Genomic DNA, 22,848 nt, shown 5'->3' with positions numbered 1-22,848 from the left:
ATGGCACAGGCAGCAATCCTAAGATTACTACCCTGGAGGTACTGCTTTTCAGCATCCTACCCAACTACCTGAATTCTCTCTTCAGGACCTCCTCCCTTTTTCTACCAATGTCATTGGTACCAATGTGTACCAAGACTTCTGGCTGTTCACCTTCTCTCTTCAGAATACTCTGCACCCGATCCAAGATATCCTGTACCCCAGCACCTGGGAGGCAGCGCACCATGCGGGCATCTCTATCAGGCTGACGGAGCTTCCTGTCTGTTCCCCACTATGGAATCCTTTCAATACAATGTGTATCCATGGACATTAAGCTCCCAGCTATAATCTTTTTTCAGCCAGGATTCAAGATGTCTACAACATCAAACATGCCAATCTGTAACTGTGCAACAAGTTCATTATCTTATTCCGTATACTGTACACATTCAAATGTAACACCTTCAGTCCTGTATTCACTCTTTTCGATTTTTTTCCAACTTTTACGTTGCAACTTAATCCTGTTGACTGCAATTTTGCCTTATCATCAGCCTCTCCTTGCCAGGAGTCTCACTACACATGGCCTCTGTTTGTAAACCAACTATCTCATCTTCAGTACTATCACTCTAGCTCCCATTCCCCTGCCAAATTAGTTTAAACCCACCTGAATAACTCTAGCCAACCTGCCTGCAATGATATTGGACCCCCTCAGGTTCAGGTGTAAGCCGTCCCTTTTGTACAGGTCCTACCTTCCCCAGAATAAATCCCAATGATCTGACTACGGAATCTCCTATCAACACTGCAGTCTTGTTCACCTCTATGCTCTTCTGAGTCATAGCACCAGTCTCAGTGCCAGAGACTCAGTCACTGTGGCTCTCCACTGGTAGGCTGTCCCCCTCAATATATCTGAAGTAGTATACTTACTTCATGCACTCTTTATCTTCCTAATTTTGTTTTTAACTTCACCTCTGAAAATTTAATACTCCTCCATGCTGTCTGCAGTGTTGAGTTCACTGTTGCTCATATCTGTCAAGTTTAGTTGAACTGTTTGAAGACCAATCAAATACTAGATTGGCAATATCTTTGGACATTGTATATGTGGATTGCCAGAAGGTATTTCACAAGTTAGCAATAGAGATTATTAATCAGGAAAAAAATGTGCATGGCCTTGGGTTTGGGATTGCTTAGAGGATGGGAGTCAGGAGAGGGATAAAATATGTTTTGTCTGATTCACGGGATGTATCGAGCAGTATTCCCCAAGGCCTTAGTTTTTTCTTAACAGTATGTGCAAATTACTAAAATGCTAAAAGAACGTGTATCATAGTTATGGATGGAACTTATTTGGATGCGCACTTAGGATTGAGAAGCAAATTTCAAAGGGAAGTGGGCAGACTGAGTAGGAAAAAGTGGTAGCAGTTATTGAGTATGGGGCAGTATGAGATCCGGCAGTTTGGATCCAAGGAAATTGGATAGGATTAGTTTTTTATGATAAAACGGAAGCAGTTACAGAACATATAAATCAAGGTATTCATGTACACAAATCATAAAAACCATGACTCTGCTGGCCAAAAAGCTCAATTTTGGTTTCATCAGACCATAGAACCATCTTCCAGCTGACCTCAAACTGGCAAACTGTAGCTGAGATTTCATTTAAATTTTTTTTTTCAACAGCGGTTTTCTCTTTGCTGCTCTCCCATAAAGCTGCAACTGGTGACACACCTGGGCAACAGTTTATGCACAGTCTCTCCCATCTCAGCCACTGAAGCTTGTAACTCCTCCAGAGTTGTCATGGGTCTCTTGGTGGCCTCCCTCACTAGTCCCCGTTTTGCATGGTTACTCAGTTTTTGAGGACGACTGCTCTAGGCAGATTTACAGTTTACTCTGATTGTTGCTTGGCATCCTTGATAAGTGGTTACACAAAGCAGCTTTCTCATGCATAAGCACACCCTTTCTTCATTAGTTATCTTCCAACATTATTCTCACAAGTCAGTCGAAACAAGTCAGTCAGGTTTTAGCCCTTTTAATTCTGTATATAATTCCTCAAAACTGCATAAATTTCTCAATATTGCTCAAAATAAAAATTACTTCAAAAATAGTAACACTTTTAACATGTTCCCATTTACATTGTCAGTGTGCAAAATGGAACAAGTAAACTGCATTATTTGGTTTAATTATGGTCCTACAGTACACCCAAATGATCAAATGTTGTCATAAGTGAAGTTATTATTGGACATGCTGGATAAGTCTGCCTCGCCATTGTTAAACAATAACAATTTCTTGTCTACCCTTGGTTCATTTTGTGTTTGCACAGTTTGTTGTCTTTTGCACCTTGGTTGTTTGTCCATTCTATTGGGTGCAGCCTTTCATTGATTCTCGTCTTTCTATTGGGTTGTATATGGCGACATAAATGTACTTTGATAATAAACTTCGAAATTCTGAACTTTGAACAAGTGATCTATGCAGTAAACAGTGAAATGAAGTTTAAATCTTTTGGCACTGTTTAATTATTAAAAGGAATAATTAGAAAGATTATTTTCAGAATTTGGGCCCTTAATGTTTATATTTATTGTCATAAAGATCTTGAATGAATGCAAGTTATTGAACCTTAATAAGAAAGATGCCATCTTCAAACTCTATCATATTGTGTAATTAATTGATTTCTCAAGTCTTTGCCTTGTTATGGAGTAGATCCCCAGTGTAATTTTCTCCAGTTAATAACAAAGGACTCAAAGATTTTGGGGGTTGTAGTAGCAATCTCTGGTTGTTCTGGGTGTTGGTTAGATTTGGTTGAGTACTGTAATCTGCCATTAAATTTATACTTGCAGTAGACTATCAGAAAAGAACTGAACAGTTTGGTAAAGACTCTGTAGAAAGACTATATGTAATCATAAAATTGGAAGGATTTGTATAGCAGGCACTGTACAGTGATTTTTCTCTATTCCAGTACAAAGCAAGGGAACTGCTTGCTCTCAGTAAAATTATAATTTATTGCTGGGTTCTGCATCTCATTAAGTTGTAAATTGTCACTCAGCCTCTAGAATTGGTAATTGGTTGTCAAATATACTGAGATAGAGTAAAAAGCTTGTGTGACATCCAGACAGATCATTCTTAACATAGGTACATCAAGATAAGAACAAAACGGAAAAAAAACAATGCAGGATAAAGCAGGTCAGGCAGCACCAATGGTGAGGAATGAACAGTCAACGTTATGGGTCAAGACCCTTCATCAGGACTGGAAAGGAAGGGGGAAGGAAAGAAGTACAGACTTTTAAGTGATTGGTGAAACCAGGTGTGTGGGGCAGAGGGATGAAGTACGAAGCTGGGAGGTAATAGATTAAAAAAAGGTAAAGGGCTGGAGAAAAAGGAATCTAATAGGTGAGGAGAGTGGACCATGGGAGAAAGGGAAGGAAGAGGAGCACAAGGCTTGGGTGATAGGCAGCTGAGGAGAAGTAGGAAGAGGGATGCCAGAGTATAGAATTGAAGATGAGGGAGGCATAATATCACCAGAATTTGGAGAAATTGTTGTAATGTCATCAGGTTGGAGGCTACCTAGATGGAATATCAGGGGTATTCCTCCTACCTGAGGGTGACCTCATCGTGGCCTCATCTTCGATTCCGTATTCTGGCTCCCCTCTTACCTCTTCTTCTCACCTGCCTATTACCTACTCTTGGTGCCTTTCCTCCTTCCCTTTCTCCCAAGGTCCACTCTCCTCACCTATCAGATTCCTTCTTCAGCTCTTTACCTTTTCCACCTATCACCTCCCAGCTTCTTACTTCATTCCTCTTCCCCCCACACACCTGGCTTCACCTATTACCTTCTACAAACTTGTAGCTTGTATTCCATTCCTTCCCCCCCCCCCAACCCTTCACCTTCTTATTCTGGCATCTTCCCCCTTCCTTTCCAGTCTTGAATAAGGGTCTTAGCCCAAAATGTCACCTGTTTAATCATTTTCATAGATGCTACCTGACCTGCTGAGTTTCTCGAGCATTTTATGTGTATTGTTCTAGATTTCCAGCATCTGCAGAATCACAAGGCATGGTGTTACAGTTACAGAAAGGTTACAGTGCAGGGAGACAAATGAAGTGCAAGGGCCTTGACAAGGTAGATTGAGAGATCAAGAATTAATCCCTATCATGTTTGAGGGCCCTGTCAATTGTTAGAACAAATCTTTCAGTCATTCAATCTACACACAAATGCTAACCTACCTATTGTTCCCTTTACTTTTTTTTTCACTTTTTTTTTAATCTTAGAAATGGTTTAATTTTTAACTTTTTTCCAGTTTGATTAAAGGCCATTAACTTTTAATATTAACTGTTCGTCTTGCCAATATACAATCTGACCTGAGGATTTCCAGCTATTTCTGTCTTCACTGTACATTTCCAGCACCTGTTGTATTTTGTTTTGCACTTATTAGTTTTTTTCACTGGAAGGAAAAAGTAGATTTTAATTTACAACATTTGAACTATTGATGTACATCTGCAGTTTCTCTTTTCATGAGCGTAATACTTAATGGTAACACAGTGCTTTCTGTACAGCTTGCAGATAAGCAGGCTGTTTCCAGAGGTTGAGTCACCTAGTGCAAGGGACATGGAATTTGATTCAACAGCAGTGTAGACAGAGTTCATGGAGGGGAGGTTGATTTCCTTGATATGCTGAACTATGTCTATAGTTATTTGCAATCTTGGTCATAGCAGTTGAATTAGTTGCCCGGTCCCGGTGTGCCTCCGTGGGTCTGGGAAATGGATAGGCGTATAATGAGCGGGTTTTAAAAATGTAAAAATAAATCATTGCACCTAAACTTTATTCCCTGGTTACCCAGCTGTTTTGTACAAATATTATTCTTCGAAGTATTTGTCAAATGGTCTTCAGAACAAAATGCATTATCTTTAATAAATTATACCTATTACAAATGGTAAACAAAGGCAGATAAATGTAAGAAATGAAAAATAAGATTGCAGGTGATGGAATCTTGAGGTAAAATAAACTGCTGGACAAACTCTGTGGGTCAAGCAATATCTGTGGCAGCAAAAGGGATGTGTTGATGTTTCGGGTTGTCCTAATGCAGGGTGTTGACCCAAAACAATATTAATGCATTCTTTTGCCACCAGAAATGCTGCTTGACTGGTGTGTTCTCCCAGTAGTTTAATTTTTGCTTGCAAGTCCAAAACCTTATGCTCAATTAAGTTCATCCAAGAGAAATTACATTGCAATGGTTAATATGTTCAATTGTACCGAAGTGGGATTGAATGGTAACAACATATACGAAATGCTGGAGGAACTCAGCAGGTCTGGCAGCATCCATGGAAAGGAATAAACAGCCAATGTTTCAGGCCAAGACTCTTCATCAATCCTGATGAAGACCTGAGGAGGGGAGTTGCAATGTAAAAGGCTGACAAAATCGAAAAGGGTGAATTCAGGACTGAATGTGGTGTATTTGAGTGTGCGCAATATACAGAATAAGGTAGATGAACTTGCAGCACGGTTACAGATTGGTAGGTACAATGTTGTAGGCATCACTTAATCATGGCTAAAAGAAGATTATAGCAGGGAACATAATGTCCAGGGATACACATTGTGTCAAAAGGACAGGCAGGAAGGCAGAGAGGTTGGCATTGCTCTGGTTTAAAAAAAATAAAACCAAATCATTAGACAGAGGTGACATAGGGTCAAAAGGTGTTGAATCATTGTGGATAGAGCTAAGGAACTGCAAGGGTGAAAAAAGATCTTGATGGGAGTTGTACACAGACCCCCGATCAGTAGTAAGATGTGGTCTACAACACAACGGGAGATTAAAAAATGCATGCCAAAAGGACAATGTTACAATATTCATGGGTGATACAATATGCAGGTAGATTGGGAAAATGATTGGTGCTGGATTCCAGGAGGGGGAATTTCTACAGTGGCTTTGTAGAGCAGCTTATGGTTGAGCCCAGTAAGTCAGCTATTCTGGACTGGGTGTTGTGCAAAGAACCAGAATTGATTAGAGAGCTTAAGGTAAAAGTACCCTTCGGGAAAAGTGATCATAATATGTTTGAATTCACCTTGAAATTTGAGAACGAGAAGCTGAAGTCAGATGTATCGGTATAACCATTGAGTAAAGGGAATTAGAGGCATGAGAAAAGAGTTGGCCAGAATTGATTGGAAAAGAACATTGGCAGAGATGACAACAGAGCAGGAATGGCTGGAATTTCTAGAAGCAATTCGGAAGGCACAGGATATATGAGGAAGAAGTATTCTAACGGAAAGATGACATAACCATCAAGAGAAGTCAAAGCCAACATAAAAGCCAAAGAGAGGGTATATAATAGAACAAAAGTTAGTGGGAAGTTAGAGGGTTGGGAAGCTTTTAAAAACCAACCAAAGGCAACTAAAAATATCATTAAGAAAGTAAAGATGGAATATAAAAGTAAGCTAGCCAATAGTATTAAAAAGGATACCAAAGTTTCTTCAGAATCATAAAGTGTAAAAGAGAGCTGAGAGTGGATATTGGACTGAGGCTGGAAAGATAGTAATGGAGGACAAGGAAATGGCAGATGTACTGTATAGGTATTTTGCATCAGTCTTCATTCTGGAAGACACCTAAACGGTGGAAATTCCAGGTGTCAGTGGTCATAAAGTGTGTGAAGTTACCATAACTAGAGATGAGATTCTTGGAACCTGAATGATCTGAAGATGGGTAAGTCTCCTGGACCAGATGGTGTATACTCCAGGGTTCTGTATGAAGTGGCTGAAGAGATTATGAAGGTATTAGTAATGATTATTCAAGAATCACTAGATTCCTGAAGACTGGAAAATTGCAATGTCATTCCACCCTTCAAGAAGGGAGAGAAGCAGAAGAAAGGAAACTATATGCCAGTTAGTCTGACCTCAGTGGCTGGGAATATGTTGATGTCGATTATTAAGGATGAGGTCTCAGGATACTTGGACCCACATGATAAAATAAGCTGTGGTGAGCATGGTTTCCTCAGGGAAAATCTTGCCTGACAAATCTGTTGGAATCATTGAAGAAATAACAAGCAGGACCAACTAACAAAGGAGAATTGGTTAATGTTGTATATTTCAACTTTCAGAAGGCCTTTGACAAGGTGTCACACATGAGGCTGCTTAACAGGGTATTACAGGGAAGATTCTAGCATGGATAAAACAGTGGCTGATTTGCAGGAGGCGAGAGTGGGAGTAAAGGGAGCCTTGGCTGTGTTGGTTTTGATTGTTTTTACCTTGTATGTCAACAATTTGGATAATGGAATTGACCTTGTTGAAAAGTTTACAGATGATATGAAGATAAATGGAGGGGCAGGTAGTTTTGAGTAAGTAAAGAGGCTACAGAAGGACTTGGACGGATCAGGAGTGATAAAGTTTAAGGATGTTGGGGAAGTAAGACATGATTCTTGGACTGTTGTAAATAATGGGTTAAAAACTTAAGTGCCACCCTATGTGTGTTGGTGAACAAAGTCTGTTGCTTTTGCTGAAGAATAGGCCCGCAGTTTGTTTAGATTAAAAGCTTGCCTGATTAACAGCCTGTAGCTGCCTCTTCAAGGTGACATGAGGGCTGGAATTACTCAGTGCTCACATAGGTCATGCTTTATCGTTTTGCTCCACTGACTTAAGTCTTTTCTTTTGAGAGGTTCAATGATAAGAACATCTGTCTCTAATTAAGTCAGGAGCCTAGTTACAGGGTGGAGAATATATCTATTTGTAATTAAACTCTGATTTAGTGGACTCTCTTATCAAAGTAATGGGGTTTCACTCTAACTGACTTAACATACCATTGTAACTGAGTGTTGTTTGTCTGCTCATTCTATATATTGCAGCATTTCTGTTTTAAAATCAGAAAGCTCATCTGAGCCTCCAAGGAGAGAGAGAGTCTCTGTCTCTCTTTGATGACTGGATCTGTGTTCTTTCTTGCCGGCTGAACTGAGTACAATAAACTGGTGAAGAGGTTAAAGTAATAACTGTGTAGTGTGATTATTGGTCCGGCAACCTTTTTTTAAGTTTACAGGAGAATGGGCAAAGAAATTGCAGATGGAATACAGTGTCAGGAAGTATATGATCATGCATTTTGGTAGAAGAAATTGAAAAGGTTGACCATTTTCTAACTGGAGAGAAAATATAAAAATTGAGGTGCAAAGGGATTTGCGAATCCTTGTGCAGGATTCCCTAAAGGTTAATGTGCAGCTTGAGTCTGTGGTGAGGAGGGCAAATGCGATGTTTGCATTCATTTCAAGGGGACTAGAATATAAAAGCAAAGATGTAATGCTGAGACTTTATAAAACACTGATGAGGCCTCACTTGGAGTATTGTGAGCAGTTTTGGGCCCCTCACCTCAGAAAGGATGTGTTGAAATTGGAGAGGCTTCAAAGGAGGTTCCCAGAAATGTTTCCATGATTCAATGGTTTGTCATATGAAGAGCGTTTGATGACTCTGGGGCTATATTCACTGGTATTCAGAAAAATGAGGAGTGACATCATTGAAACCTATTGAATGGTGAAAGGCCTTGATAGAGTGGATGTGGAGAGGATGTTTCATAAGGTGGGAGAGTCTAAGACCAAAGGACATGGCCTCAGAAAAGAGGGGCATCCTTTTAGAACGGAGATGCGGAAGAATTTCTTTTGCTAAAGAGGTGACTAGGAGGCACATGATAAAATAGGCCGTAGTCAGCATGGTTTTCTCAAGGGACAGTTTTGCCTGACAAATCTGTGGAGGCCAAATGTTTATGTTTAAAGCAGTGGTTGATAGATTCTTGTTTGGTCAGGGCATGAAGGGATATGGGGAGAAGGCAGGAGATTGGGGCTGGGAGGAAAATTGGATCAGCCATGATAAAATGGCAGAGCAGATTCAATGGGCCCTATAGCCTAATTTTGCTCCTATATCTTATAGTCCTATAACTAGATCCATGTCAACCTGACTAAAGCTAGAGCTGGTGAAATATAACTGACTGACAAATGTGCTTACTTGCCTAGTGCAGATATTTTTGTTAACTGATTCCTCCTCCCAGCCATGATAGCAATTTCACAATAATTCAGTTATTTTAATGGTCTAGCCTTGAATGGAAGTTTTACATTTGGGATAACCATTCTGATGCTGTTTTCTTCCCCCACAGGATTTTAGGATTGCGGCGTGCTCCAGTAGTTGTTGGGAGATACGTAAGTCTAAATACAGAGATAAAACCAGTTGCATCTGAGCAGCTTCTGAGCACCTTCCTTACAGTAGGTAAGAACCACTATTTAATTCAAGGTAACATTAAATATTTTCTTAGTTCTGTAGTACAAAGATTGGGCTGAAATGATTAGGAAATTGCCCAAGGATAGGGTAGACATTTGTCCTGCACAAATTAAGTTCTGAATCAGGCAAGATTATTAAGCTATAAGGATAGTGGGCCTGTTTTGAAATCAAGGAATATCAGTGCCCCTGCCTTCCACTTTCAGAAAATTATCCATCAGAACAAATTAACTTGGATGGTTTTGGCTCCAAGCCTCAACTTTAATCTTTGTCTTGTTGTTCCATTTTTCTCTTCCTGTTTCTGAACTAATATGTTCTGTGACACCCATCTTCTAATTCCTCAACCCTATTCCAACTCCTCCGTTCACCACCTTGCTTCCTTGTTAATTGGCATGGTTAATTATTCTCTCTACAATCCATCTATCCTTCAAATCTGCTTTAATTATCCTTTTCCATTTCAAACAAAAATGTACTGCCCCTACATCAATGCAAATTGCTCCATCAACTCTTTCCTCTCAAAGTCCTTCTTGCAATTTCCTGATTTGTGTTTTTTTTTGCCCATCTTACCAGATAACCTTGTCTAAATTCCTCCAGTCAGTTTTTACTTATGCCACAGCTTTGATCAAAATTGTTAAATGATATTTGAATCAGAATCAGGTTTATTATCACTAGCATATGTTGTTTAATTTGTTGTTTTATGGCAACAGTACAGTGCAATACATAAAAATACTATAAATTACATTAAGAAATATATGTAAAACATTAAATTAAACATTTAGTGCAAAACGAGAGCAATAATAGTGAGGTAGTGCTCATGGGTTCTTCGTCCATTCCAAAATCTGATGGTGGAGAGGAAGAAGCTGTTCCTAAAATGTTGTGTGTGTGTCTTCAGGCTCGTACCTTCTGTTGGTCCTAATGAGAAGAGAGCATGTCCTGGGTGGTGGGAGTCTTAATAATGGATGCAGCCTTCTTGAAGCATCACTTTTTGGAGATATCCTCAATGGTGGGGAAACTAGTGCCCACGATGGAGCTGACTTACTTTACCACCCTCTGCAGCTTTTCCAGCCCTGTGCATTGGCCCCATGCCAGATGGTGATGTTACCAGTTAGAATGCTCTCCACGGTACCAAATTTCCTCAAACTCATGATGAAGTATAGCCGCTGGCATGCCTTCTTTATAGTTCCATCAGTATGTTAGTCCCAGAATAGATCGTTAGAGATGTTAATTTGAAACTGCTCACTCTTTCCACTGCTGACCCTTTGATGAGGGCAGGTGTGCGTTCCTCGACTTCCCCTTCCTGAAATCCACAGTCAATTCTCAGTTCTTACTGATGTTGATTGCAAGCTTGTTGGTGTGACACCACTCAACCAATTGATCTGTCTGACTCCTGTACACCGTTTGTGAAAATCTTTCCATATTTGTGAAAATGAGAAAGATTATCTATCTTTTCTTATCCATCTCACCATTTGACACTGTTAAACACAGTTTGTTCATCCCTTTTCTATCCACTGTTATCCACCAGGTTAGGACACTATTTAGGCATGTCTTTCTGGATCTGAAAGGAATTGTTTTTTTTTACTGTAACAATGATTGTACTATTTTATTACTGCACTTTGTTTATCATGAAGTGTAGTTTCAGGATAAGGAATCAAACAGTGAGAGAGAAGATGAGAAATTTCTACACAGATAATTGGATTTTATTTTGAAAGTTTTCACTTAATGCTGTGAATAATTCTGATTTCCATTAAAATTACACTTTTTCTGTATACGCCTTAATGACTTACTATACTGTTTAAGGGAACAATAGTTGCTTCTATGGAAAATGCTACTACTGCAGGGAATCTGAACCCGCATGTGCAGATGGGCATATAATGGAAGGATCTGTCACACTATGGCTACCTGACATCTGGCCGATGCAAAAACACAGACATCCGTGGGGCAGGACCTATCGAGAAGGAAAACTAGCCAGGTATGCCATGTTAACTTGTTAATTTTTTTTCTTGCATACTGATCCTTATTTCTCATAATGGAATAACAATGCCTACATTGCCTAAAGTAGCACTTAATGAAAGTCAAGAGAGCACAAACACACACATAACTGAGAATATAAGAAATTGGCTACTCAGTAATTGTTCTTCCTTTCATCTTCCATCCCCTTCTCCCATATCCTTTTCCCACCTCTATCCCTGGTAAGTAATTGACATTACACAATAAAATTATTAAATTCAGATTTATATTAGCAGCCTTGTAGGGGCATAATCTTTTTTTCAGCAAACTTAGAAGTAATGTCTGCGTACTTTTCACATGAAGGCAATAGTAGGAATGGGAAAAATTGGGTGTAAGTATATTGCTGACCTTCTCACCAAGCTCAATCGCCTGAAACTAATTTCTTCAATTTTGTTTCTTTAAAATGTCTTCCTCCCTTAGCCTGGTTTGCCTTCTGCTCCTGCGGTACCTACTTGTTGTAGTTAAATGAATCCATTCTTCACCCAAAAAAAGAGATAAAGATTAGCTTTATTTGTCACATGTACGTTGAAACAGACTGCAAAATGTGCTGTTTGTGTCAAATCAAATCTCTGAGAATTGTCCTGGGTCATAAAGTGCCTGTTGAGCCAGCTGGTAGCATAGTGGCATCAGCGCTGGACTTCAGAGCGAAGGCTCCTGAGTTCAAATCCAGCCGGCTCCCCTGGCACACTTTTCATCCGTGCTGGGTTGAGCGTCGAGCTAGCAACTCGACCTCATAAAAAAGAAATTGCCTGCTACAGAAACATCAACAGCAAAAAGTTGATGGCCTATGCTCTCTCGTGAGTTTAAAGGCAATTTCTCTCTTCTCTTCTTTCATAAAGTGCCTGCTGCCAACCACTACCAAAAATCTTGTTTTTAACCATTTAACCATACTGTAGATCTGAACTTGTTTTTCTCCTAATTTCTCTTGTATTTCCTTCATTCTTATCTTCTCCAAATGTTGGCATGACTTAGTGTTATCTCTGTTGTCCACCCAAATTATTTCATGACCTTTACATTAACTAATAAAACAAATAGTTTCCTCTTTTCAGGCTGATCAATACCTTTATTCAACATTTGGTATTATCATCATCTAGTAACTCATCATTAACACCTGCCCTTATCATTGCAAATTAACTCTTCGCTCTTTGATCCTCTTGTTATGTCCTGTCTTTGTCTGTACTCCATACCCATCTTTGCTCTAACATGAGTCTGATCCTCCCTGGTCATGTTCCCACTCCTGCCACATCATTGATACAGTCATAATCAATCATAAGTTTGAAGAGAAATTGAAATCATAACTATCCTCTGTCTCTGGTGCAGTATCCCTCCTTACTCTTCAACACCTAATTGTATCCCTCCTCGCCCATCAACGCCTGATTAATCATAGACTTTCACAATGTTGACCATATCTCTTCCTCCATTATTAACCTTCAACTGGTTTCAGTCTCATTCATCCAGCCATAGCCAAGAAAAAATTCTTGCAATGACTTCTTGTTCAATATTGAAAGTATTTATTCTGAAGACTCCAAGCATCTGTCTATGACATCGCCTGAATGCACGTCAAGAGTCCCATTATTTTTTATTTTATTGAGATACAATGTCGATAGGTCCTTCCTGCCCTTTGAACCACGTTGCCCAGCAATCCTTTGATCTAATCCTAGCCTAATCAGGGGACAATTTACAATGACCAATTAATCTACCAACCATAACATCTTTGGTCTATGGTAGAAAACCCACGCAGTCACATGAAGAAACATACAAACTCCTTACAGTCAGTGGAGGGAATTGAACCCAGGTCGCCTCTACTGCAAAGTGTTGTGCTAACCATTATGTTACTGTGCCACCCTCCTCTGCTTCAATTATCCACTGTTTTGCTTTTCATACTTCTTGTGTGATACCCTGGATGAATCAGAATTGTCTCCAATTAAACATTTTGAAGGACATTGCCTTTAAACTCTGTCCAAAATTTGGTGTCTAACTCTTCTTCTGCTTGTTGCCATATGTTAATCCTCCACTTTGTTTAGCCATTCCATCTAGAAAGCCTGTAAGTTCTGGAATTCCCTTAAACATCTGCAACTCTGCTATAAAAGACGTCTTAAAACCTATCACTGTAGCAGTTCAAGTGTTTTCCTTGGCATAATGTTAATACAGTGAGATGTTTTATTCCGGCTGAAGTGCAATAAAAATGCAAGATTTTAATGTGTCCATGGATATACTACTGGGTAGTATTACTGCATCAGTTAAATGCTTGTTTTAAAAAGACCTCTGAGCTCCCCTTCAGCTTGTGCCAATAAAATGAGTACAGTTTATGAAGACTACTTTGCTCAATTTAATTAATTCACATATCTACCCATCAAGAGTGAGTGTAAAACATTCCCAATACCCCTTTTAGTATCCACCTGTTTTTTGGCCGGATACCTATATGTCACCAAGAGAGCCTACTATCACTTTTGCAACATCTGTACCTCCTACTTCAATTAGTGTGCTATGATGGGCTTAGTTATGCATTTGGTACTGTAAGATGCCTTTTTCAGATTATGTTTGTTGCTAGTTTTCCGTTTGGTATAAATGTTGGTACCCGGAGCTCTTCAGCATTGCTGAGAACACAGAGAATGCTGTTCTGCATTCTCCCCGTATTCTCAGTAATGTCCATTGCTTCTCTTCAGACATATTTTGATTTTAACATGTTCATCGTAATTTTCAAGTTTTTCTATTGTCTTGCCTCTGTAACCCCTCCAGTCCTACAATTTGTTACGATCTTACCATTCTTTTGTTCCTTCCTGATTTTTTTTAATCAGATCACAATTAACAATGTTTTCAGCAGCTTGTGCCCTAAGTAATGAAATTCCCTTTAACAATGTGACATTGAAACACAGAAGCATAGGTGACCTAAAGCTTGGTGTAAGAGGTGAGGCGACACTTCACCTTGTGAGTCTGTCAGGGTCATCTGTTGTATCAGGTGCTGCTGGTGCAACGTCCTCTACATTGGTGAGACCTGATGTACATTGAGAGACTGTTTCATTGAGCAGCCTCCCTACGTCTGCCACACATGTAGGATTTCCCAGTGGCCACCCACTCCCATTACAATATGTCTGTCCACTGCCATGATGAGGCCATACTAAGACTGGAAAAGCAACACCTCATGCTGTCTGGGTAGCCTCCAACTGGATGGCATGAACACGGATTTCTCTAGCTTCCTGTAATTTCTACCCCCTCCCTCATCTCTTTTTCCATTCCCCATTCTGGTTTCCCTCTTACCCCTTCTCTTCCTCTGACTATCACCTCCCTCTGGTGCCCCTCCACCTTCCCTTTCTCCCGTGGTTCACTGTCCTCTTCTATCAGATTTCTTCTTCGGCCCATTATCTCTTCCATTTATCACCATCCAGCTTTTCATCACCCCCCCTCCCCCATCCACCCACCTTCCCCCTCACCTGGCTTTACCAAACACCTGCCAGCTTGTACATCTTCCTCTTCCTCTTCCTCCACTGTGTTATTCTGGCTTTCCTTCCTTCTCCGTCCTAATCAAGGGTCTTGGCCCAAAACGTGATTGTTTGTTCCCTCCATGGATGCTGCCTGACCTGCTGTGTTCCTCCAGCATTTTGTGTGTGTGTTGCTCTGGATTTCCAGCATCTGAAGAATCTCTTGTTTTTATTCCCTTTAGAACCTTCTAATTCTCTCTCCCGTTTTAAGACCCTCAAGAAAAAAATACCTCTTAACCAAGCTTTAGGCCATCGATGTCTTTATGCCTCAATGTCAGATTGTAGTGTGGTAAATGTCATGTGACTTGCCTTGGAATATTTCTCTTTGCTCAAGGTGTTTTAAAACAATAAGGATCAGAAATTTCCTTTCGAAAGGCTTATGCTTGAAAATCCACTTATTTCTTGGTAGCTTTTTGCACTCACCTTTTCTGAAATGACCCAGCTGGTGGCATAGTGGCATCAGCGTCAGACTGCGGGACGTAAGGTCCTGAGTTCGAATCCAGCCGGCTCCCCTGCACACTTTCCATCCGTGCTGGGTTATGAGCTGGTGATCTCTTTGGAAACTCACCCGGCAGAAGGCAATGGCAAACCACTGCTGTAATTTGTCTTGTGCACAGTTCCCCACTACGTCAGAGAGGCGTAGAGGTAAATCATCCGCTAACCGGAGGAACTCCAGATGCGATGTATCTTTCCTTTCCTTTTTCTGAAATAATTAACTTGAAAGTGTTTCCATTACCTCCAAGGGCTTAAGTTCCCTTGAAGCTTCGTTTAGAAACTATCTTGTTATTTCTTTTAGAATATCCCCTAGGCTCTCTTATTCAAAAAACAAAAGCCCAAGTGTCCCATGTTTATTCTCTTAACATTGCTGAAATATAATAAAAATCATCTTTCCATTGATACCGTGTTTGCTGATAGCCTGTGTCCTTCAGACCAGAGCTAGATGTAGTAATTTATTTGTAAGTAGTATTTATTTCTAATGAAGCAGAGGTGAAAATTAATCATTTATTTGCCTTCAGGGGTAACTACAAGTCTCTCGAGGTTATGAGTGCCCACCTTAGGGACAGCTCGCACATAAAACAAGTATTAGGAAGACTGATAGGATGGATTCACCAGCTGCAGTTGCCATGGGGCATTTCCAGATGTCTTCTTTTCCCCACTAATTGGTGACTTGGTTGAGCAAGGTAGAGCTAAGAGCACTGTGCATACTCATTTGCTCACTCACTGAGTGAGTAAGCTGTCTAGTAGCTGCTCTTCCTGTCCCTGCTTGCTCCGTCACAGTTGTTTCTGTGATAGTCTCGCACACGCCAACTTGTTAATATCTCAGTTACGAACTGAACCCTGTTCTAACCTGAGGACTGCCTGTAGCAAATTACAAACCCCATTTCCAGAAAAGTTGGGATATTTTCCAAAATGCAATAAAAACAAAAATCTGTGATAGGTTAATTCACGTGAACCTTTATTTAACTGACAAAAGTACAAAGAAAAGATTTTCAATAGTTTTACTGACCAACTTAATTGTATTTTGTAAACATACACCAATTTAGAATTTGATGGCTGCAACACACTCAACAAAAGTTGGGACAGAGGCATGTTTACCATTGTGTTACATCACCTTTCCTTTTAATAACACTTTTTAATCGTTTTGGAACTGAGGATACTAATTGTAGTAGATTTGCAATTGGAAATTTTGTCCATTCTTGCTTGATATAAGACTTCAGCTGCTCCACAGTCCGTGGTCTCCGTTGTCTGATTCTCCTCTTCATGATGCGCCATACATTTTCAATAGGAGATAGATCTGGACTGGCAGCAGGCCAGTCAAGCACACGCACTCTGTGTCTACAAAGCCACGCTGTTGTAGCCCGTGCAGAATGTGATCTGACATTGTCCTGCTGAAATAAGCATGGACGTCCTGGGAAGAGACGTCGCCTTGATGGCAACATATGTCTCTCTAAAATCCTAATATACGCCTCAGAGTCAATGGTACCTTCACATACATGCAACTCACCCATGACGTGGGCACTGATGCACCCCATACCATCACAGATGCTGGCTTTTGCACCTTTCGCTGATAACAATCTGGATGGTCGTTTTCATCTTTGGCACGGAGAACTTGACGCCCGTTTTTTCTGAAAACTAGCTGAAATGTGGACTCATCTGACCACAGCACACGGTTCCACCGTCTTTCGGTCCATCTGAAATGAGCTCGGGCCCAGAGAACTCACCAGCGTTTCTGCATAGAGTTGATGTATGGCTTCCTCCTTGCGTAATACAGTTTCAAGTTGCATTTCTGGATGCAGCAACGGACTGTGTTGAGTGACAATGGTTTTCCGAAGTACTCCCGAGCCCAGGTGGCTATCATTGTCACAGTAGCATGACAGTTTCTTAGGCAGTGCTGCCTGAGGGCTCGAAGATCACGTGCATTCAACAGTGGTTTCCGACCTTGCCCTTTACACACTGAGATGTCTCTGAATTCTCTGAATCTTTTCACAATATTGTGTACTGTAGATGTTGAAAGACCTAAATCCTCTGCAATCTTGCGTTGAGAAATGTTCCTTTTGAACTGACTAACAATTCTCTCACGAATTTTGGCAGGAAGGGGTGAGCCACAACCCATCCTTGCTTGCAAAGACTGAGCCTTTGATGGACGCTACTTTTATACCCAGTCATGATACCTCACCTGCTACCAATTAGCCTGCTTAATATCGGAAGGATAGGAAGGTAGGCGGAGGGGGAGGCATGGCTTTATTGGTAAGAAATGATATTAAATCATTAGAAAGAGGTGATATGGGATTAGAAGGTGCAGAATCTTTATGAGTTGAGCTAAGAAATAGCAGGGGTAAAAGGACCCTGATGGCAATTATTTATAGGCCTCCAAACAGCTGCAGGGATGTGGACTACCAATTACAACTGGAATTAGAAAAGGCTTGTCAGAAGGGCAGTGTTATGATAATTGTGGGGGATTTTAACATGCGAGTGGATTGGGAAAATCAGGTCGGCACTGGATCTCAGGAGAGAGAATTTGTAGAATGTCTGCGAGATGGCTTTTTAGAACAGCTTGTTGTTGAGCCCACTAGGGGATCGGCTGTACTGGATTGGGTATTGTGTAATGAACTGGAGGTGATTAGAGAGATTGAGGTGAAGGAACCCTTGGGAGGCAGTGATCATAACATGATTGAGTTCACTGTGAAATTTGAAAAAGAGAAGCTGAAATCTGATGGTGTCGGTATTTCAGTGGAGTAAAGGAAATTACAGTGGCATAAGAGAGGAACTGGCCAAAGTTGACTGGAAAGGGACACTGGCGGGAAAGACAGCAGAGCAGCAGTGGCTGGAGTTTATGCGAGAAGTGAGGAAGGTGCAAGACAGATATATTCCAAAAAAGAAGAAATTTTCGAATGGAACAAGGATGCAACCCGTGGTTGACAAGAGAAGTCAAAGCCAAAGTTAAAGCAAAGGTGAGGGCATACAAGGAAGCAAAAATTAGTGGGAAGACAGAGGATTGGGAAGTTTTTAAAACCTTACAAAAGGAAACCAAGAAGGTCATTAAGAGGGAAAAGATTAACTATGAAAGGAAGCTAGCAAATAATATCGAAGAGGATACTAAAAGCTTTTTCAAGTATATAAAGAGTAAAAGACAGGTGAGAGTAGATATAGGACCGATAGAAAATGATGCTGGAGAAATTGTAATGGGAGCTAAGGAGATGGCAGAGGAACTGAACAAGTATTTTGCATCAGTCTTCACTGAGGAAGACATCAGCAGTATACCGGACACTCAGGGGTGGCGGGGAAGAGAAGTGTGCGCGGTCACAATTACGACAGAGAAAGTGCTCAAGAAGCTGAATAGGCTAAAGGTAGATAAATCTCCTGGACCAGATGGAATGCACCTACGTGTTCTGAAGGAAGTAGCTGTGGAGATTGCGGCGGCATTAGCGATGATCTTTCAAAAGTCGATAGATTCTGGCATGGTTCCGGAGGACTGGAAGATTGCAAATGTCACTCCGCAATTAAGAAGGGGGCAAGGAAGCAAAAAGGAAATTATAGACCTGTTAGCTTGACTTCGGTGGTTGGGAAGTTTTTGGAGTCGATTGTCATGGATGAGGTTACAGAGTACCTGGAGGCATATGACAAGATAGGCAGAACTCAGCATGGATTCCTTAAAGGAAAATCCTGCCTGACAAACCTATTACAATTTTTTGAGGAAATTACCAGTAGGCTAGACAAGGGAGATGCAGTGGATGTTGTATACTTGGATTTTCAGAAGGCCTTTGACAAGGTACCACACATGAGGCTACTTAACAAGATAAGAGCCCATGGAATTACGGGAAAGTTACATACGTGGATAGAGCATTGGCTGATTGGCAGGAAACAGAGAGTGGGAATAAAGGGATCCTATTCTGGTTGGCAGCCGGTTACCAGTGGTGTTCCACAGGGGTCCGTGTTGGGACTGCTTCTTTTTACATTGTACATCAACTATTTGGAATATGGAATAGATGGCTTTGTGGCTAAGTTTGCTGATGATACGAAGATAGGTGGAGGGGCTGGTAGTGCTGAGGAAACGGAAAGTCTGCAGAGAGACTTGGATAGATTGGAAGAATGGGCAGAGAAGTGGCAAATGAAGTACAATGTTGGAAAGTGTATGGTTATGCACTTTGGCAGAAAAAACAAACGGGCAGACTATTATTTAAATGGGGAAAGAATTCAAAGTTCTGAGATGCAACGGGACTTGGGAGTTCTTGTACAGGATACCCTTAAAGTTAACCTCCAGGTTGAGTCAGTAGTGAAGAAGGCAAATGCAATGTTGGCATTCATTTCTAGAGGAATAGAGTGTAGGAGCAAGGATGTGATGTTGAGGCTCCATAAGGCACTGGTGAGACCTCACGGAGTACTGTGGGCAGTTTTGGTCTCCTTGTTTAAGAAAGGATGTGCTGACGTTGGAGAGGGTACAGAGAAGATTCACTAGAATGATTCCAGGAATGAGAGGGTTAACATAGGAGGAACATTTGTCCGCTCTTGGACTGTATTCCTTGGAGTTTAGAAGAATGAGGGGAGACCTCATAGAAACATTTCGAATGTTGAAAGGCATGGACAGAGTGGATATTGGCAAAGTTGTTTCCCATGATGGAGGAGTCTAGTACGAGGGGGCATGACTTAAGGACTGAAGGGCGCCCCCTTCAGAACAGAAATGCGAAGAAATTTTTTTAGTCAGAGGGTGGTGAATCTGTGGAATTTGTTACCACGGGCAGCAGTGGAGGCCAAGTCATTGGGTGTATTTAAGGCAGAGATTGATAGGTATCTGAGTAGCCAGGCATCAAAGGTTATGGTGAGAAGGCAGGGGAGTGGGACTAAACGGAAGAATGGATCAGCTCATGATAAAATGGCGGAGCATACTCGATGGGCCGAATGGCCGAATTCTGCTCCTTTGTCTTATGGTCTATCCATTCTTCTGGCGTCTTTCCACTTCCTTTCCAGTCCTGAAGAAGGGTCTCGCCCGAATCATCAACTGTATTCAATTCCATAGATGCTGCCTGACCTGCTGAGTTCCTCCAGCATTTTGAGTGTGTTGCTTTGTCTGTCTGTTCTTTGCAATATTTCTCCAGGAGTATCTTCCCTATCTTACTGCCACTGGTATTATTTCAGCCGTCACGTGCCTGAACTCTCTTGTCTAATTGTCCTAAATCCTTAAATGCATGTACTTGTATTGATGTCATTGAAGTATTTCTGTTACCTCATCTAAATCTATCATGATTGCGTATTCTTCCAACAATTCTTCTCTCAGTCATTTTTATTCCCAGGCTTATCCATCTTAATCTTGTAGCGGAGATTTCTCAAACCTGGAGCACTTCAGTAAATCTCTCCATAGCATGGTTAGTTGAGGGCTCTAAAGATTCAGCATGACTCTTCTTCTCTTTTATTTTGTCTCAATTTATGAAGCCCAGGGCTCTCAACATTTCCTGTTACTTTCAAAGGTTAATAAACATGTTCAAGCATATTTCTCTATTCTTGGAAGCCCTTTGGAAGTATGCCATTCAGCCACATGTCGATCTTCATTTTTTCTGGGGATATGTAGCACGTTTCTCTGTATTAAATTTCATCTGTCACATGTGCCTGTTTTGCCAGTCTATCTGTGTCTTCTCGCAGTCCATGATAATTCTCCTCACTGTTAAAGCTGTTTGGTGGCATTTGCAGACTTGGATGTGTTGCCTCCTGTGCCTATATCCAACTCATAAATATCAAATTAAAGATGAAATGCAAACAGTAACTTCTGGGAACAGTACTACCTACTATCCTCCAGTCTGGAAGAAAATTTGTTTGCCATCATTTTGTTTTCTGCCCTTGGGCCAATTTTTTGTTATCCATGCTGCCACTGACTTCTTTATTCCAAGAGCTGACAATTTCATTTAGTGTATTATACCAAATGCACTTTGAAATCCATAGAACCAATATCTACCTCATTTCCTTCATCAACATTCTCTATGACCAGATGAAAAATTTTATTCAAGTCAGCTGGACACAATTTGCCTTCTGCAAATCCATGATTTATTAATTTAAATGCCTTTTAGTTTTTTCTAGAAACTTTCCTAGCACCGTTAAACCAAACAGCCTAAAATTGCTACATCCACTTTATCTGTTACCTCCAGTTATCTCCATTAATTCCATTTCTAGCAAGATATTGGCAGGATTATTTTTCTTAGTAAAAATTGATAGAGGTTATTCAGTGATTTCCACTTCTTCTTTTCACTTGTATTTATTACCCTCTTCATACCCCCTTTACTACTGGCTCATGCAGATACCTACAAAATTGCCATCCTATTTTTGAACCTTGACTGCCTTTTCTTTATCATCTCCTTTCTCTACTTGCTACGTTCACATTATATTTTTCACATGAATTATTCATCTGGCAAGTATCATTCTCCCCCCCCCCTTTTTATTTTGTTCAGTCATGTCTCTCTTTTCAACTATACTTTGGTCCTTATTCCTTGCCTCTCATGGAAAAATACATAACCTGCATTTGAAACATCTTTTTTTAGTGTCTCCCATTGTTGGGCAACAATTTTATTTGCTGGTCTTGGTTCCATCTTGTTCGAGCCAGATTATTTTCATTGCAGTGAAGGTAAATTTACTTGAAATTTCTCCTTTTGTTTTCCACTACCAGTCTCATCACAATGCTGATTACTGTTTCTCATATATGTTTTCCTATTGTGACATATTGCGGCTCATTTCCCAGATTATCAGTCTCATTCTGGGCTGAATAACATAATGATCAAGGTAGTTCTCTGGAACATAGAATAGCACAGCACAGGAACAGTGTCAGTATCAACCATGGTGCCAATTTAAACTGCACATAATCTATATCCCTGCAATCCTCTCTAAAAGACCAAGAATCAGTTCTTTCTCTCCTACTTGTATCTTCTATGTATTGAGTGCCATGATAAACAAACAAGAAACTGCCTACCGCAACACCTTACACATATAATTGCCAGGAACTTCAGTCAGGCTTGTTGAAGAAATGTCTGCCCAGTTATCATCAACATATCACCTGCAGCACCAGGGGTCCCAATCCACTTGACCACTGTTATACTGTGATCAGGAATGCCTACCATTCCATCCCTAGATCACATTTCAGGAAATTTAATCATCTGGTTGTCCTCCTACCTGCATACAAGCAGAAGCGAATGAGCAAGGCACCAGAGGTAAGTACAAGAAAGAGGTGGTCACAGGAGGCAGAGAAGCAGCTACAGGATTGCTTTGAGCCAGTGGACTGGGCCGTGTTCAAGGACACATCAGAGGACCTGAATGAATATGCTGCAGTTGTCATGGACTTTATAAAGACATCCATGGATGAGTGTGCAGCCACGAAATAACTCAGTCATCCCTAACCAGAAGCCTTGGATGAACCAAGAGATCCACAGTCTTCTGAGGGCTAAAATGGTTGTGTTCAAGTCTGGCAACCCAGGGAATGACAAAAGGTCCTGGTATGACTTCCAAAAAGCCGTCTCACATTCAAAGTGACAATATCGGACTAAACAAAACATAGAAGGATGCTTGATAACTGTGGCAGAGCTTGAATGCCATCACCTCCTATAAAGCAAAACTAAATGACAGAAGGTATTGAGCTCCCAGATGAGCTCAGTACCTTTTGTCTCCACTTTGATCAACAAAAAGTGAAGGCAT

At 40.7% G+C, this 22,848-nt stretch overlaps 1 protein-coding gene across 4 annotated transcripts in view; it reads left to right on the top strand.

Moving 5' to 3' along the window:
- The window catches only part of fam20b (FAM20B glycosaminoglycan xylosylkinase), a 107,712-nt gene that overhangs the window by 67,097 nt on the left and 17,767 nt on the right, over positions 1-22,848 (top strand). For all 4 annotated transcript variants that reach the window (XM_063063713.1, XM_063063714.1, XM_063063715.1 and 1 more), the window contains exons 4-5: positions 9,075-9,184; positions 10,991-11,162. In XM_063063713.1, coding sequence (XP_062919783.1) covers positions 9,075-9,184; positions 10,991-11,162 — 282 coding nt within the window. The remainder of the gene's footprint in view (positions 1-9,074; positions 9,185-10,990; positions 11,163-22,848) is intronic.

Source organism: Mobula hypostoma, chromosome 12 (genome assembly GCF_963921235.1).
Source record: "Mobula hypostoma chromosome 12, sMobHyp1.1, whole genome shotgun sequence".
Classification (NCBI taxonomy): domain Eukaryota; kingdom Metazoa; phylum Chordata; class Chondrichthyes; order Myliobatiformes; family Myliobatidae; genus Mobula; species Mobula hypostoma.
The sequence above is the reverse complement of the archived record's forward strand: the minus strand, read 5'-3'. Positions and strand labels throughout refer to the sequence as shown.